The sequence below is a fragment of the Anastrepha ludens genome, chromosome 3 (genome assembly GCF_028408465.1).
Source record: "Anastrepha ludens isolate Willacy chromosome 3, idAnaLude1.1, whole genome shotgun sequence".
In the NCBI taxonomy this organism is placed as follows: Eukaryota; Metazoa; Arthropoda; class Insecta; order Diptera; family Tephritidae; genus Anastrepha; species Anastrepha ludens.
In genome coordinates, this window is record NC_071499.1 from 15,487,751 (window position 1) to 15,503,730 (window position 15,980).

Below are 15,980 nucleotides of genomic sequence, written 5' to 3' on the forward strand. Positions count from 1 at the left end.
CTTATAAACATTTTTCTGCGACATGGTCGAATCACCAAATGCCTTCTGCAACATGCTAAACGTTTCCGCAGCCGAAATTTCATTCCGCAAACAAAATTTGATGGCACTTCTCTGCTCAATCAAATCAGACATTGTAAAAATCGAAAAATGCAACTTGGTCGTTTGGTAAACACAAGCGTAAATATATTACTGATAATGACATTCACATGAAAGTTGGCCCAGATGTTATTAACAGTGCTGCCAACTCATGAAAAATAACTAGAGCGAAATTTTAATCCCTCGAAGTTTGACAAATAAATTCACCTTAATTTTTGCCCTAAAAACAATATAAAAAAATATCAATATAAAAAAAAAGAATTTAAATGGAGATTAATAACTGAAATTAAAGTTAGGGCGGCTCAAAATCCATTTCAGAGCTTGGTTTAAATTGACTCTTTTCTTTAGATTTGTCAATAGAATAATTCAGTCGCCGAAACAAAGTAGAAAAAGGAAATAGCGCGCCCTAATGTGCATGTTTGCCCACAAGCATAAAATACATGTGCATATGTATGTACATATCTATGTATGTATGAATATATACTTGTATATGTCCACATGTAGGTATGAACGGACATTAGTACACCATATAACTACACAAAACGAAGCAAGCCACTGTTGCAATATGCCAATAATCTCTGGCAACATTTTGATACAGCTGTGAAGTGCTGGGGAAGAGCAACAAACTGTACAATACTCATACATAAAAAATTTAGCATCGACCGGACAGGCAACTGAACGAAAAGTCAATAAGTCAAATAGCTAACAATAGCAACAAAAGTGGTTGAACCAACAGGGCTCAAAGACAACAATGATCTGTGCAGCAGTTGACCAGAGGCCAAAGCAGCAGCAGCAGGAGCAGCAGCGATAAACTCACACACAGACATGATATGGTATAGTAGGTATATCCAGTCAAACATAGAACAAAATATGCGCTTGTGTATGTGAGGAATTCAGCAAATTTTCTTTGCACTTGCAAGTGGTTACTTTGTTGTTTGCTCATAGAGTTAGATATACGCGCATATGTGTGTGTGTATGTGTTAAGCGTATTTGAACACTTGATCAGTCTGATTGGCCATATGTTGCCTGTTGCAAGCTGCTTGTTTGTCGTTGGTCATGGTGGCGAAAAACTTTTTGACGAAAAAAGAAGCAGAAGAAAAATTCTACGCTTGCCTAAATTTAGGCAACTAATGGATGTGTGGCGATACTGCCAATTTTCGGTTGTGTTGTCTTTTGAGCTTTTGCTTTCGGTTTTACTTCTTCTTCTTAGCTGTATTTTCGATTTATGTGAGGTTGGCCACAAAATAGGTTTCAATTCGTTGGCCAGCAACTTATAGGCACACGCAAGTTATGGATTTATATGCCTGTACGTACGTATTGGCCACAGATTCACAAGAATCAATATGTCAGCTGGCAGCTCGCCCATATTGGCAGACGAGTCTTATCTATTTGTAATTGTCACACATGTGTGCTTACATATAAATATGTATATGTAGTTATTTGACACAATCAGTTAGTTTGTTTTAAATTTTATGGACTTCTACCTCAAAAGCGGGCTTTTAAACGGCCAGTGCTACCATAAGTGCACCTCTGCTACGAAGAATAGACAAGCGACTCATTGCAAAGGTGTGAGGACTTTTTTCGTTTTCATACATTTTTTTTTTAATTTTTATTTATTTTTTTATTTTATTAAAGGGTGGTTAAATTTCAAGGGCCGATGTTGAATGTGAACTACACGTAAACGTCAACGACACCGTTGGACTTCTTTCTTGGGGGTTATTTGAAATAAAAGGAGTACGTCGATAAGCCAGCAACAATTCAAGAGCTAAAGGATGAGGTAATTCGGCATATTAACGGCATAGAACCTCAATTTTGCCTCAACGTCATCGAAAATTTGGACCATCTGATGGAGCTGTGCCGCTGAGGCCGCGGCGGCTATTTGGCCGATATTTTGTTCCATACGTCCAATATTATTATAATACAGAGAAATGACAATAATTTTCTAAAAAAAATTTATTTTACTCAAAATCAATAACGGCCTTTGAAACTTAACCACCCTTGAAGTAAATATAGGTATAGTCGAGAGGTCCATTGGGATGCCAATATTAGCAGTAAATGTTTACGACGGAATTTTGGTATATTTTTTAAAGTAATCTCTGGATGGCGGATTTAATGCCAACTGATCCCATTATTTTAGACATTGCCGTAAATGTTTCCGAAAATTTATTTATTTGTAGGCTTAAGTAAAATAAAAAGTTTTGGAAAGAAAAAAAAAATATTATATAATTTTGAAAAAAATTAATAATTAAAAAAAAACATTAAAAAGTATATAATTTTGAAAAAAAAAAAAATTAATGATAAAAAAAATGAATGTTGAAGAAATTTTTTCGAAAATTTATTTAATTGCAGGCTTGTGTAAAATAAAAAGTTTTGAAAAAAGATTTCTAATTTGGACATAATGTATTGGGAGGTTGAATTAGTTTTAAAGGTTTTTTTCGAAGATTTGGGGCTTTATTGTGAAAAAACGGTACAAAATATTTTATTGTATTCGAAGTATTGGCCATCGCTAGCTACAACTTTCGCCCATCTTTCGGGCAATTTCCGGATGCCGTTTCTCCAAAATTCTGGCCGCTGCTTGGCTATCCATGACTCAACCCATATTTTGATAGCCTCGTACGAGGAGAACCGCTGGTCCGCCAAATCGAGACTCATATGCCGGAACAAATGATAATCGGAGGGAGCTATGTCTGGACTATACGGCGGGTGGGGTAACACTTCCCAGCCAAGCGTTCCAAGGTATTTTTTGACAGGTTGAGTAACATGCGGCCGAGCGTTGTCATGTTGCAAAATAACCTTGTCGTGCCTTTTTACCGTTTCCGGCCGTTTTTCTTTCAATGCCCGGCTTAAACGCATCAATTGCAGTCGGTAACGATCCCCCGTGATTGTTTCGCCCGGTTGGAGCAGCTCAAAATATACGACGCCGACCTGATCCCACCAAATGCAGAGCATGATTTTCTTGCCGTGAATATTCTGCTTGGCCGTCGACGTTGATGCGTGGCCGGGCAAACCCCATGGTTTTTTGCGTTTTGGGTTATCGTAGTGGATCCATTTTTCGTCGCCAGTCACCACCCGATGCAAAAAACCCTTCCGATTTTGTCGCTCGATCAGCAATTCGCACGTAAAAAGTCGCCGTTCGACGTCGCGCAGCTTCAACTCGTACGGGACCCAATGTCCTTGCTTTTGGATCATTCCCATCGCTTTTAGACGCTTGCAAACGGTTGATTTATCAACGCCCAATGATTCAGCAAGCTCTTCTTGGGTTTGGCACGAGCCCTCGTTTACCAATTCCCCCAATTCCGCGTCCTCAAACTTTTTGGGCTGGCCAGGACGCTCCTTGTCTTCGGTGTGAAAATCACCACTTTTGAATCGTCGAAACCAGTACTCACATGTTGAAATCGACGGAGTATGGTCTGGGTAGGCCTCCTGCAGCAATTCACGGGCTTGGGCTGTATTTTTTTTTTCAAATTGAAGCAGAAAAGCAAAGCTTCCCGCAAATTGCGTTTCGACGGCACGAAAGTTGACATACTCGGAGCACGAAAACACTGCGTTGTTTATACTTCAGCGAAATGACAGATACTGATAAACAAAGCCTAGGGATGAGGCTTTGTCATGAATATATATTCAGTATTGCCAACGCGATAAAGTGATAAATAGCGCCATCTGTGTGCCACCTTTAAAACTAATTCAACCTCCCAATATAATTAGAAAAAAAGTTAATAATTAAAAAAAAAAATCATGTGTAGCATCTTACACGCGGTAGAAGTGAAACTTCTGTGTGTGAATGAGTGTGAATAAGAGAGAGAGAGAGAGAAAGAGCGAGAGAGGAAGAGAAGGAGACAGGGATAATTTCAAAAGAAATACAACAGTATAAAATTTGTGTAACCAAAATTCGATTTTATTAACTATATATGTATTATGCTATCATCTGTTGGTGGTTCAATTGGTAATACTGATATAATTGGTTTGTGATAGCTGAAATATGAAATATATGTACGTGATTCAATATTTTCTAGATAAGGTGTGAAAATTGCATCTAGTGTAGTTCCGGATTTTGTTGTTGATTCTTTAGGGTTATTGTTTATCTGCAAACCGAATGTTTCTCGAAGAAATTGAATCAACGGCAAAGAGCTATTGGATCCGAAATTTACGTTGAAATCTCCCCCGAGAATCAATGGAATTTTGCCTTCGCCTCTTCCAAGTGTATTTGCCCTTGCGTGGCTGTAAACCAGTAGTGAGCGGTGAATGAACTATATTATATCATCAAGATTTTGGTTCGATGAGATATAGATGTGACAAATGGCAACCCTGCGACAAGGACCAGAAATCACAGGAGTGAGCAAGCGAGTAGTCAGTAGTTGTGAAGCAGCCGTAAAGCGAAGAAGTTCATTTTGACATAAATACAAATACCATAAACTACAAATTTTATAATTACTGATTCTTCATTTTTACATAGATGGCGGCTATGACAATAGTTTTTCCATTCAGCGTTTGACATTATGCAATGCAAACATCGCCAACTGGTGTGGCTGTTGATGAATATGGCTGAGACTGCCTTGCAGTCATTTCCATGTTTGGTGTGACGATATTTACCCTATCATCTTGATTGTGGTAGATTGTCACATCGCCAGCTCTAACATTTAGTCGCTTATATTTGATGACGCAATTGAAATTTGGTATACTAATATCCTCGTTATCGTTTAACCAAGTTTCGGACAAAAGTACTATACTCGATTTGCGGATGACAGAGTCTGTTAAATTTGCGGAATGTGCTCGTAGGCTCTGACAATTAAGAGTACTTATATACAGATAGCCCTCTTCTCTGAGTCATGAAATCGATTATTTGTTTATTGACAGTTTCCAGTCTACTTAACGATAGTCTCCGGAATTCATCTTGTAAATCAGACATACTGACTGATGCTCGTCGACCATGGTACAATCTAAAATCATTTCCGTTCTTTATAATCCACAAGCCTTCAATACAAGTGACTCGTGATAAAGCAACGTAAACTAATGATTGCGAATGTTTTGTATCATATTCGTAAACAACTTCAGAATACGTGCTTCCCTGAGACTTGTGAATGGTCGTCGCACAAGCACAAACTAATGGTAAATGTGATCGTTTAGCGTTAATCGTTTTGTTGTTGATGTGCGTCGTCCGATTGGTACCGCTGTTTTACTGATATTATGCGCTGCAACATGACCAGCAACTTTCACATCCAATCTGACCGCACAAAAGGGGGACGCGTATAGCATAAACTGATGTATATGATGTATAGCTCTCCTTCTCTTTCTCTTTATGCTATATATCTGTATACTCTGTCTTACAACGAAGCCTATGTCTTAGGTATAGAAAACGTATAGCTCTCTTTCTCCTTCTCTCTACGTTGTATCTTTTTTTCTCTCTCGCGTAACGAAATCTCTGAACGTTACATTTTTTCCAATTCACTCTCCATTCTCGCTCAACTATCAGACCGCCGCTAAAGAAGTTTCACTTCAAAATATATATATGTATACAATTTTGAAAAAAAATTAATAATAAAAAAATTAATAAAAGAAAATTAATTTGGAAGAAATTTTTTTCTAAAATTTCTTTATTTGTGGGCTTGTGTTATACTAAAAGGGAAACTCAAAAAGTTTGGAAAGGAAATTTACAATTTGGAGAAAAAAATTAGTGATTTTGAAAAAAAACAAGGGAAACGTAAGGAAATATATTAGTTTTTTATCTATGACTCAATCTCAGAAAAAAATTTATTTTGGTTCGATACGCGGAAGAAAAATTGACTTTCTAGTATAGTGTAATAGAATAAATTTACAAATACTCACTAACACACAGGTTAATCGTTGAGCTCTTCCAAATCCGCTCTCCTTCTCCCACTTTATCGTAAATATTGAAACTTTTTGCCGATTTCACACTCAAAACAACTTAAAGCTCAGCATAAACGTTTCACTGCAGCTTACTAAAGAAAACTATGCAAAATAGCGCGCAACTCTCAAAGCTACGTGAATAATAGCTCGCTTAAATCAGCCACGTTGAGTATTAAAGCCGTTTTCACCTGAACAACTTTTCGCAATTTTACATATTAGCAGCAATAAAAGTTGTAGCTGCTACATGTAGCACATAAGTCTAGCCGTGCAAGCACACATCGCAACTCGCACACATACACACACGCACAGAAAATCACCAAAACTTTCTTAACTACTTGATTCAATAACCTTCCGCTCGAGTGGAGTTCTATTCATTTGGCGCAGACATGCGAGCGTAGTAACGTTTTGCTCGTAGCAGCAAACAATTTAGTTTAACTTTGTGATGTATTTTGTTGTTGCTGAGTACTACATACACACGTGGCCAGATGTGCACTTGTCAAAGCCACACAAACTCACCCATGAAGCAGTAAAAAGGTTCTTATATTGGCTGGCGTTGAAATTGTAGAAATTGATTATATGAATATGAGTTTCTAATTAGTTGCGCAAAACCACGAAAGTAATTAGGTTGCATATACTTAATAAAAATTAAAATTAAAGGTATATTCAGAATTATAAACTGGTTGGACTTCCTAACATAGTCAGTCCTTCCGTAGCCAACTTAACTACTTTGCAAACAGAATTCATATAATGGTCGTTTGAAAAGTCCCGTCGAGGTTGAATTTAGTTAGCAACATTCCTTGGAAGAACGCACACCAAATTTCAGCTTGATCGGTTTATTTCTTTGTGTTTGGCATTCGTTTGAAGCGAGAAAGTCGAGTGATTTTTAAAGAGTCCCTTTCCATCACGACAACGCACCAGTTCCCGTCTGAGCAGTTGTGGATGCGAAATTAATGGAAATAGAGTTCCAACTCATTCTCCTCCATCCGTAGGCTTCCAACCTACGGGCATTCTTGTGACGCTGTGGGGCGGTTTTCTAAGAGCGTCGTGGCCTATCCCACTCCATTTCCTGTATATTGGCATAAGATGCGCTCCTCGCTCGTTTGTCTCCAGAGTTCTACGTTACTAATTGTGTTGGACCAGAATATTCTGCATCTTCAGGCACCTACCGGTGAAGCGTTGAAGTTTCTGCGTGCTCGCTTTCAAAACAAGCCACGTTTCAGTTCCATATAGCAGCGTCGACTTGACACATGTGTTGAATATTCAGCCCTTGTTTTGCTCAATCTGTTGTCGATGTCTTCCTCTGCTCCGCCATTCACTGCTATAGCGCACCCCAGGTAGCGGAAGTTATTAACGATCTCCACTTCTTTAATATCCATCATTACGTGGTTATTGTTGGCCTGGTTGTTTCTTAAGGCCTTAGTTTTTCTTGGATTGCGTGCCAGCGTTACTAGTTCGTCCACCTTCGGTTGCGTATCGGTCAACCTGTGGGATAGCAGACAAATATCGTCTGCAAAGTCCAAGTTCTTGCCAAGAATCACTTACCTTTGGAATACACTGTACTTTTCGGATTGATTCCTTGTCTCACTAAGACTTGCTGCCCAACTGCTGGTACCCAAGACGTTTGCTGTTTCTTTTTTTTTAGCTTTTGCTGCTGCTATTTATTGGTGTTCGCGCTGTTTGTGTTCCCCTGAGCTTTTAGTTCTGTGTACGACCCGATGGATTTCAACTTGTGACACCTTTAGAATTGTCGTGGGCTGCTGGATTTGTGGGTAAAGCAATTATTTATTTATTTTTTTTATTTTTGCATCTGTGGAATTGCGCTAAACGAAATTTACCAAAAGCTCCCCAGCTGTCGAAAAGTGCAATCACAACAGCTGCCCAATAACTCAGTTAATACAGGGTTTGATTGAAAAGTAATGAGCCTTATTTTTTTAAGCAGTTTTATTGAACCTTTTGGCTTATACAACTAATATTCTTCAAAATAGGACCCTTGAGCGTCAATGCACCGCTGGTAGCGGTCTTTCCACTGCAGAAAACGTTTTTTAAACTCATCCGCCGGAATCGCGTTCAATTCGGCTGTCACAGTTTTTTGGATCGCCTCGATGGAGTCGAAACGCCTCGCCTTCAGCTTTCTTTTCAGGCGCGGGAACAAGAAGAAGTCCGGAGGGGACAGGTCTGGGCTGTAGGGAGGGTGGGGAAGCACCGGAACCCCCATCTTGGCCAATGCAGAGGTGCAGAGGAAGGCGGTATGCGCCGGCGCATTGTCGTGATGAAGGGTCCAAGTGTTGACGAGGTCGGGCCGAGCCTGGGCGACGTGGTTCTTCAGCCAAAGAAGCACTTCTTTGTAAAATGCCGCGTTTACAGTGCTTCCTGGAGGTACAAACTCCTTGTGGACGATGCCTCGAGAGTCGAAAAAGATCATCAGCATGGTTTTGAACTTGGATTTCGACATGCGCGCCTTCTTGGGTCGTGCCACCGTTTTACCTGGGCACTGGACAGAGATTGGTCCCCGTAAGCCTCCCTGAGTACCCCAATGGTTTCGGTACTCGTTTTGTTTAGCTTTACGCAAAGTTTGATCGAGTAACGTTGCTCCAACGATCGCTACATTTTCGCCACTGCAAAATCCTAACACACTTCTAAAACAGCTTTCACACGCGGAGCGATGTTGACTGCACTGCTGTTGCCAGCGAACTGGGACCGGTTTCTAGTGAAAGGGGAAGGTCCAACCATCATTTTCCCTTACCAGCCGATTCGGTTGATCGCTTGGCAGACGCTCCGCGCGGGAAGGCTCATTACTTTTCAATCAAACCCTGTATACAATGCACGCCACCTACTTCTGAGAGTGCAAGTCGCAGGGCTGCCGCCTCTGACTCTAAAATATTGCTCTTCGAAATTTCATCTGAATCCATCCCAGCTGCTTCAAAAAACTCAGTAGGTAGTTTGGAGGTGACTAAATTTATGCGACTTATGCATGCCTTGTTGGACATTGCCACAAAAAGTGATCTCTCTGCTGTTACCACGAAGGTGGAGGACGTAGTGGAAGGAATAAATGACTTAGCTGAAGAAAAAAAGTGCTGAAAGAAGAAATATGCGAAAATAAAACGGAGAAGAAGAGTGATCGGGCTGAATTCTAGAGATTTATCGACAAGTGTAAGCGGAAAAATTTGTTCTTCAGAGAAGCTGAGAAGAGCTCTTCACCCTTAACTTCCATCACGAAATTCTACTCTGAAAAATTTGCCATAGGAGCACCAGTTATCGGGCGCCACCTATCTACGGCCATGTTTTTCGACCCGCTGAATACGAGTTTCAAGTCAGTTTGGGCCGTTCAGCCTTCAATTACTAGTAAATTGCAATTCTTTCTGTCTCTGCTATCCCACAAACATAGATAGTAAGGATATTTTGTGAATCCTGATTGTTGACCTAAAAGAAGTGTTGCGATTTTGAGATCCCCGCAAATTTGCCATTGGTGTTCTGAATATTTTATCTTATCCAATACAATTTCCAAATTTTCATAGGTCTCCTTAAGCTTCGTCGAATGGTCTATTGGAATGGGCACTAATATTATATGTTTCCAAAGTGAAGCAAGACAGCTTTGAGACTTCTAGTTGATGAATCTATAAAGAGTCTCCACTCATCGTCTTTACAGATATTAGGTTTTAAATCATCAAGCAAGCTTTTAACATTGGAACAGAACACCACCGAGTTCTCATCGTCCTTTGTGAAAAACTTCCGGAACTCCTCTTCTCTATTCCGATAATAGTAAGTACAATCGAAATTAGTATGTAACGGATCAAAATACATAAAAAAATATGCTTTCCTTAGATCTCAAACATTTTTTTTTTTTCCAAAACATCGAATTTTCGCTATTTTTTGGATTTGTTTGCAATTTACTCGAAATTGAAGGCTGGACGGCCCAAACTGACTTGAAATTCGTATTCAACGGGTCGAAAAACATTTTTTTTTTTTTTTTGTGTGCCGGTGTAATTGATGGTCATCATTAACCCGGCCGATACAGCTGCGATATTTTCTTCAGTTCGCACTCTACGTAAGCGTGTTGGTGGTTTGATGTCCAATAATGTAAATTTGGTTCTAAATTTAGTCACAACAGCTCAAATAGCCGCTTCAGTGGGGCGATTAAACTGACCATAAAATGGAAGAAGCGCGCGATAAACTTTCTAAGCAGAACACGCATTTTTATAATAAAATTCAATGATTTGCAAGCGTTGTTCGTTTGTAAGACGATTCATGGTTAAATTATAGACCAAACTGAATATGTTTGACAGTGAAACAAAACACGAAACGTGCGTCAGCTGTTTAAACCAACGGTTTAAAAAGATATATATATTTTCCCGTGGTTCCTAGGTGGAACAAAGGGCCTCAATAAACAAGTTAAAGTTAAATCTATTAGAAGCTAGGAATTTTATTTGCCGCCAGGAGCGGCCTGCTTGTTGCACTTCTGTTTCTACTAGTCGCCTCCACGTGTTAGATGGTCTGCCAGGTCTGCGGCTGCCTTGGGGGTTCCAATCCAGGGCTGCTCTAGTGATATCACCATATGGCTTTCGAAGTGTGTGACCGATCCATTTCCATTTGCGGCGTCGAATTTCGAGATAGACTGGTATCTGTTTCATTATAGTCCACAGATCGGAGTTTGATATGACGTTAGGCCAAAAAATGTGCGTGATCTTGCGAAGGCTGCGGTTGATGAATACTTGCATTGCTTGTATGTCGCGTGTTGACGCGTTCCACGTTTCGCATGCATACAAGAGGACAGATTTCACATTGGACTCGAAGATTCTCAGTTTCGTGCGCCTCGTTATATGCGTTGCTCTCCAAACTTTATCAAGCATGCCAAACACTACGCGAGCTTTGGATATCCGGTTACGTATGTCAGCCGCTGAACCGCCGTTTTTATTTATTACACTGCCTAGGTAGCAGAATTCATCTACAGCTTCGATGTTAGTGCCGCGTATCTGAAAGATATGTGAATCGGTGGTGTTGATGCGCATTATCTTTGTCTTCGCAATGTTTATTTTCAGTCCAGCCCTCGCTGCGAATTCGCTCACCGCCTCTATTTTTGCTTGCATATGTGAGTGTTTGTGTGATAGCAGGTTTAAAAAGATAAAAGCTATAAAATCACCCGTTATTATACCCCCGATTGACAACTTATGTTAGTCGTACGTTCTGTTACTTGTTATAATGCCATTGTAGTTATTTAAATTTAATATGAAATGAAGCACAACATCATCGCCATCTTTTTCCAAAATGAAATTAATTTTTTTCGTTTCGAAGATCTGTTTTAAATTTGAACGCTGAGTATGACATCCCATATAAACAGAAAATAATATTGTAGTTTTTCAAATTTTTAATTTTCCAAATATCTAACCTTTGACCGCTTATAACCATCATAATATAAAATTCTACAAAAAATATTATATCCCATTTAAATAAGAGCAGAGTAAGTATCCGGGTACCAATAATTTAATTTCTATTTTTTTTTTGTTTTTTTTTTAAATTTGCCGTCTCATAAACTTACAATGCACTTGCAGCTTCATGCGTTTGCTCACCGACGGCGGCACACCATTTGAAGCGATGCACATATAGGCGCCCATTTCGCTGCGAGTCACCTTGGTCAGCGTTAGCATTTCGCCCTCAACTGCCAAAGCTGCAAGAAGGAGGGAGAAAAAAATGAAAAAGAAAAGATGTAAGATATATATTTCAAATATTATATTTTCAAGTGTATTCTTAATACACACACGCACACACACATAAATATGGTATATGTGCTTGTCAAACACTATTCGCCAACACTAACCTTTAGTTTTTTGGTGAGCTCCATTACGCGCGATAATTTCACGTCCATCCTCGCGACGCCAAGTGATTTTCGGTTTCGGATGTCCTCGCGCACGACATACCAACTTCGCTGAGCCACCTTCTGGCACCATCATGTCGCCGGACGTTTCTTCGTTGATAATATCTGGTGGTATCACCACTTCTAATGTGGCTGTCTGTGGAGAGGCATTTGAGTTAGAATAAATTTTGTAGTTTGTGGAAAATTTTAGACACATTTTTTTGTTGTTAAATAAACTTTGCACAAAAGTCCTCAATTTGTGATGAAGAAATTCAGTTAAATAACAGATAAAAATAATCAAGGTTTTGACATTTTTTTGAGTGACACAGTGATGATGCTAAGGGAGCCAATTCGTCAGGAGGCAGTTGCTTTCTGAGTAAATCTGTCATTATTGAATCATCAGACCTCAGTGGAAAAAAGAGTAAACATTTCCGATACGAAATGAATGTAGCTTTTGGTTTTCGATATACTTTTTTATTGTAGAGTTTTGTTTTGTACGCTGATGCGATAAACAGGCATAAGAAATTCTGCCGTCCGAGTTTGGATTTCTATTTACTTCTAAACTCTCTAATAATAACCTCTATATTATGCATACAAGCTCTCACGCATATTAGTAAACTGAAGAATATGAAGAAGAAATGCGCAGCGTAAAAATATATATTTTTCAATGCCTCAAAAAAATTCCATAAAACAAAATTAAATCACGCTAAAAAGTGAAATCACTCATACGCCCTGTGTGCCGGCTGTCACTGTTTGCCAGCCACTGTCGCAGCCAACTGACGCTGGCACTGTCCCTGCGCCATCGAACTGCTGCACTCTGCTGGTAGTTTTGTCAACACTCTTGTTTCTTGCTCAGTTCACTTTGTGCGGTTGCCACCAACAGGCGACGCTTTGGCTCCACCAGCCACCACACTAATATGCACACAGGCACACATACATACATATGCAAAGAATGTCCCTATGCAGTAGCAATGTCGTCGTAACTATACTCGAATAACGCATATAAAATTGAAGTATGCTCATATGTCGCCACTTTACGACAGCCTCAAATGTAGATACAGAGAGTAGCGTGACAGCATTCCTTGGCCCCTGTGTCACTTGGCCCTCCAGTTGTTGGCCCCCAGCAACCTCTGAGCCAATCGCCACTTGTCATTGTGCCACTTAAACTCTTTTCCTTTACCAATATTACTCTGCAGAGTCATTGTTGGCTTAACACTCGAAGCTATGCGTTAGCTTCGGCAGGCCTGTGCGTTCCCTGGTGCGCAGTGCAAAGAATATTTGCAAACACTTATTCAAACATACACACATACATACATTCAAGTTACATACAAATATGTGCACAAGTATTTGTTTATTGTTGCTGTTTATTTATTTTTTATGATTATTGTTTATTTTTATTATTCGAGCTTTTATTGTGATTGTCCTTGACGCTGTGGGTTCCTCGTGTATGTACCTGGCACACAGAAAAATGCGTTTGTCTTGACTGACTTACATGTCTTCCTATATTTATTGTATTTTTATTTCATATCGCTCGTCAATCCTTTAGGTCTTTATGTTTCGAGTACCTCTGCTTTTGAGTATTTACTGGCATTTGAAACAATTGAGAGGGGGCAAAAACACACTTGGGACATGACGGATATCTTCATTCGCTTTGGTTTCGTGCAATCAGTTTGTGTCACTGATTGTGAAGGTGACTTTATTTGTTGGCAGCTTGAGTAGTAAATGCAAGTGAGCCCAAAAACTTCTCATTCGTTTGCGTGAACTTTGATATTCAATTGCAAAGGGACTATCGGTATTTTATTTAATTTATATAAATTTTGATTCACTTTGCATTTATTTTTTATTTTCTTGCATTATTTTTTATACCTAACACATTTCTAGTACACAGAGGTAATTTTTACAACCTAAGTAACTGCTGGTAGTGTCCATTTTTAGCCTATTTCTTCTGACCGAAGTTAAACTTAATACTCTCTCTCTCAAGTATCACTTAATACCACTTTTTTGAAACCAGGAGAAACAACAACTACACTGCGGTGGGTAATATTTTCGATCCCATGACGTAGAATAAGACGTTTCAACCCTATAAAAAAACGGAGTCCTTTCTTACTGATCCCAGATCAGATTTTTCGTATTGTGGTACATGTAACTTCTACTAAGAAAATCTTTTGTGTTTTCTTTGAAAAAAGTTTATTCTAAGCTAGAGCTTGTAAGAAGTTATAGTGGCATGGCCATGGTGGCATAAAAGATAAACTCGAAAAAGAAAAGAAATTATAAAAATATTAAGAGAGGATTAATGTGTTATTCTAGCTATCAAGCAGTATTCTAAATTGTTGAAATTAGCTATAAAAACCCTTCGGAGGTCTTCGCGATCCTGCAGGCATGCAAAATGCTTCGGGATCGCTGTTGGGAGGGAGACATTAATATTTTTTCCAATAGCCAAGCTGCGATCAAGGCCCTGTCATCGTCGTATTGCAGCTCTCTTCTGGTGAACTCCTGTAAGGTCGATCGAGCAGGAAATATTTCCCTTATCTGGGTTCTTGGGCACAGGAATATAGTGGGAAATGAAATTGACGACGAGCTCGCCAGGAAGGGGTTGACAGAACCGGTTTCAGCTGTCCTCCTCTCAGACATCGGCGTCCCGTTGTTCGTTGTTAAAGAAAACTACACAATTTCTTTTTAAAAAAAGCGCAAGACAGATCTCCATCTGTCTCATCGTGCGCTATTTCGAAAACACTATGGCCCCAATACGATAGGAAGAGAACGCTTAAGGTGATGGGAATCCCCCGCCATTCAATTTCCAAACTCATTGTGGGGTTCACTGGTCACTGGGTGATCGGTACTCATGCGGAGAAGCTTGGAATTCCGTACAACCCCTATTGCAGAAGCTGTGGGGGATCCTGAAGAGAAAGATACTGTTGAGCACTTTCCCTGCAAATGTTCGGTTCTGGTGGCTAGGCGCTTGAGATTCCTTAACGTGCCCTTTGGGCTTTGGGGATGATATGAAGAAATTCTCCAGCCTAGATCCCTTTTCTCTCCTCCACTACATCAATAGCACTGGATGGCTGTAGAAGGTTTCCCTTCCCAAAAAATGTTTGTTTGCACAGGTAGTGGTCCACATTATGGTATCAAAACGGCACGTTAGTCCAACTTGAAGTGTGCCTGTGGCACTCTTGCCATTTTACCTACCTACCCTTCGCGGACTCTCTACTTGGCTTAAATGGCCGAAGAGGTGCTTCAAGGACGTACTACGTACGCACAGATAAAGACATAAGAAGACGAGCCTATAGCATGAAAGGTGGCTACAAATACGAGGACCTAGACGGGGGTGAATATAATTGGTGCTTTATGGATGCTCTTCTGGGCCCTCCCGAAGTAATGCACAAAGTAGTTCCCGGAAAGATGTCTCCCCAGAAGGAGAGGAGGGATTATTTTGGTGGCCACACCAATGGACGCAGTAGACGACGATCATTGTAAGTGCGACGGCATTTTGAACTTTACCTCAACCACCAAAAAAACAGGCCTAAATGGCAGGCAGGACAATGTAGACGGCCCTTCTCTGACCAACAAGATCCACTATTATATCCAAAATGCTTCTCAGTCTACTGAGAGTGGGCCAAGGAGGTGCTCAGTGAGGCAGAGGAAGGTAGTGGAAAGAGGGTAGGTGCGAGCGCCGAATTTGGGTGTAAAAAGGCAACGCTCGCAGGAGAAGGATGTTTCCCTTGAAAGGAGAACCAGACTTGGTGGCGGTCCGTCAAAATCGTTTGCACTGTAGCTACGCAGGAAAGCTGGAAAGCTAGTGCCCTTTCCAGTGAAAGATGGAAGAGGACAGCGTTCACCAGACCTGCAGTTTTTTTGAGGGTACGAAGGGAGAATACTTATCGACCGCCGTAGCCCATTCAGTGGATGACTACAAATACCTAGCAGAATTATTTATTATTTTTAAGGCAGAATCTTTGACCTTTTCTATGTTGTGAGATTATTAGGAGGCATTGTGGAATAAACAAGCGAATAGTTTGCGCCAACGAACTTTTATGTACAGGGTGGCAGTGGATTTGTTGGGAAAGGTATGGAAGGGAACTGAGCTGAGGCGATGGTCAAGAGGGATTTATATGTGCATATGCACATTAGAACCCTCTTTTTCCAAGGAGATGGAGGAAATCTTCCGCTACTG

General features: G+C 40.2%; 1 protein-coding gene across 1 annotated transcript in view; it reads right to left on the minus strand.

The window, feature by feature from the left end:
- The window catches only part of LOC128857056 (matrix-remodeling-associated protein 5), a 128,088-nt gene that overhangs the window by 15,689 nt on the left and 96,419 nt on the right, over nt 1–15,980 (minus strand). The window contains exons 6-7 of the mRNA XM_054092595.1: nt 11,774–11,966; nt 11,495–11,623 (exon numbers count right to left, since the gene is read on the minus strand). Of these exons, the coding sequence (XP_053948570.1) occupies nt 11,495–11,623; nt 11,774–11,966 (322 nt within the window). The remainder of the gene's footprint in view (nt 1–11,494; nt 11,624–11,773; nt 11,967–15,980) is intronic.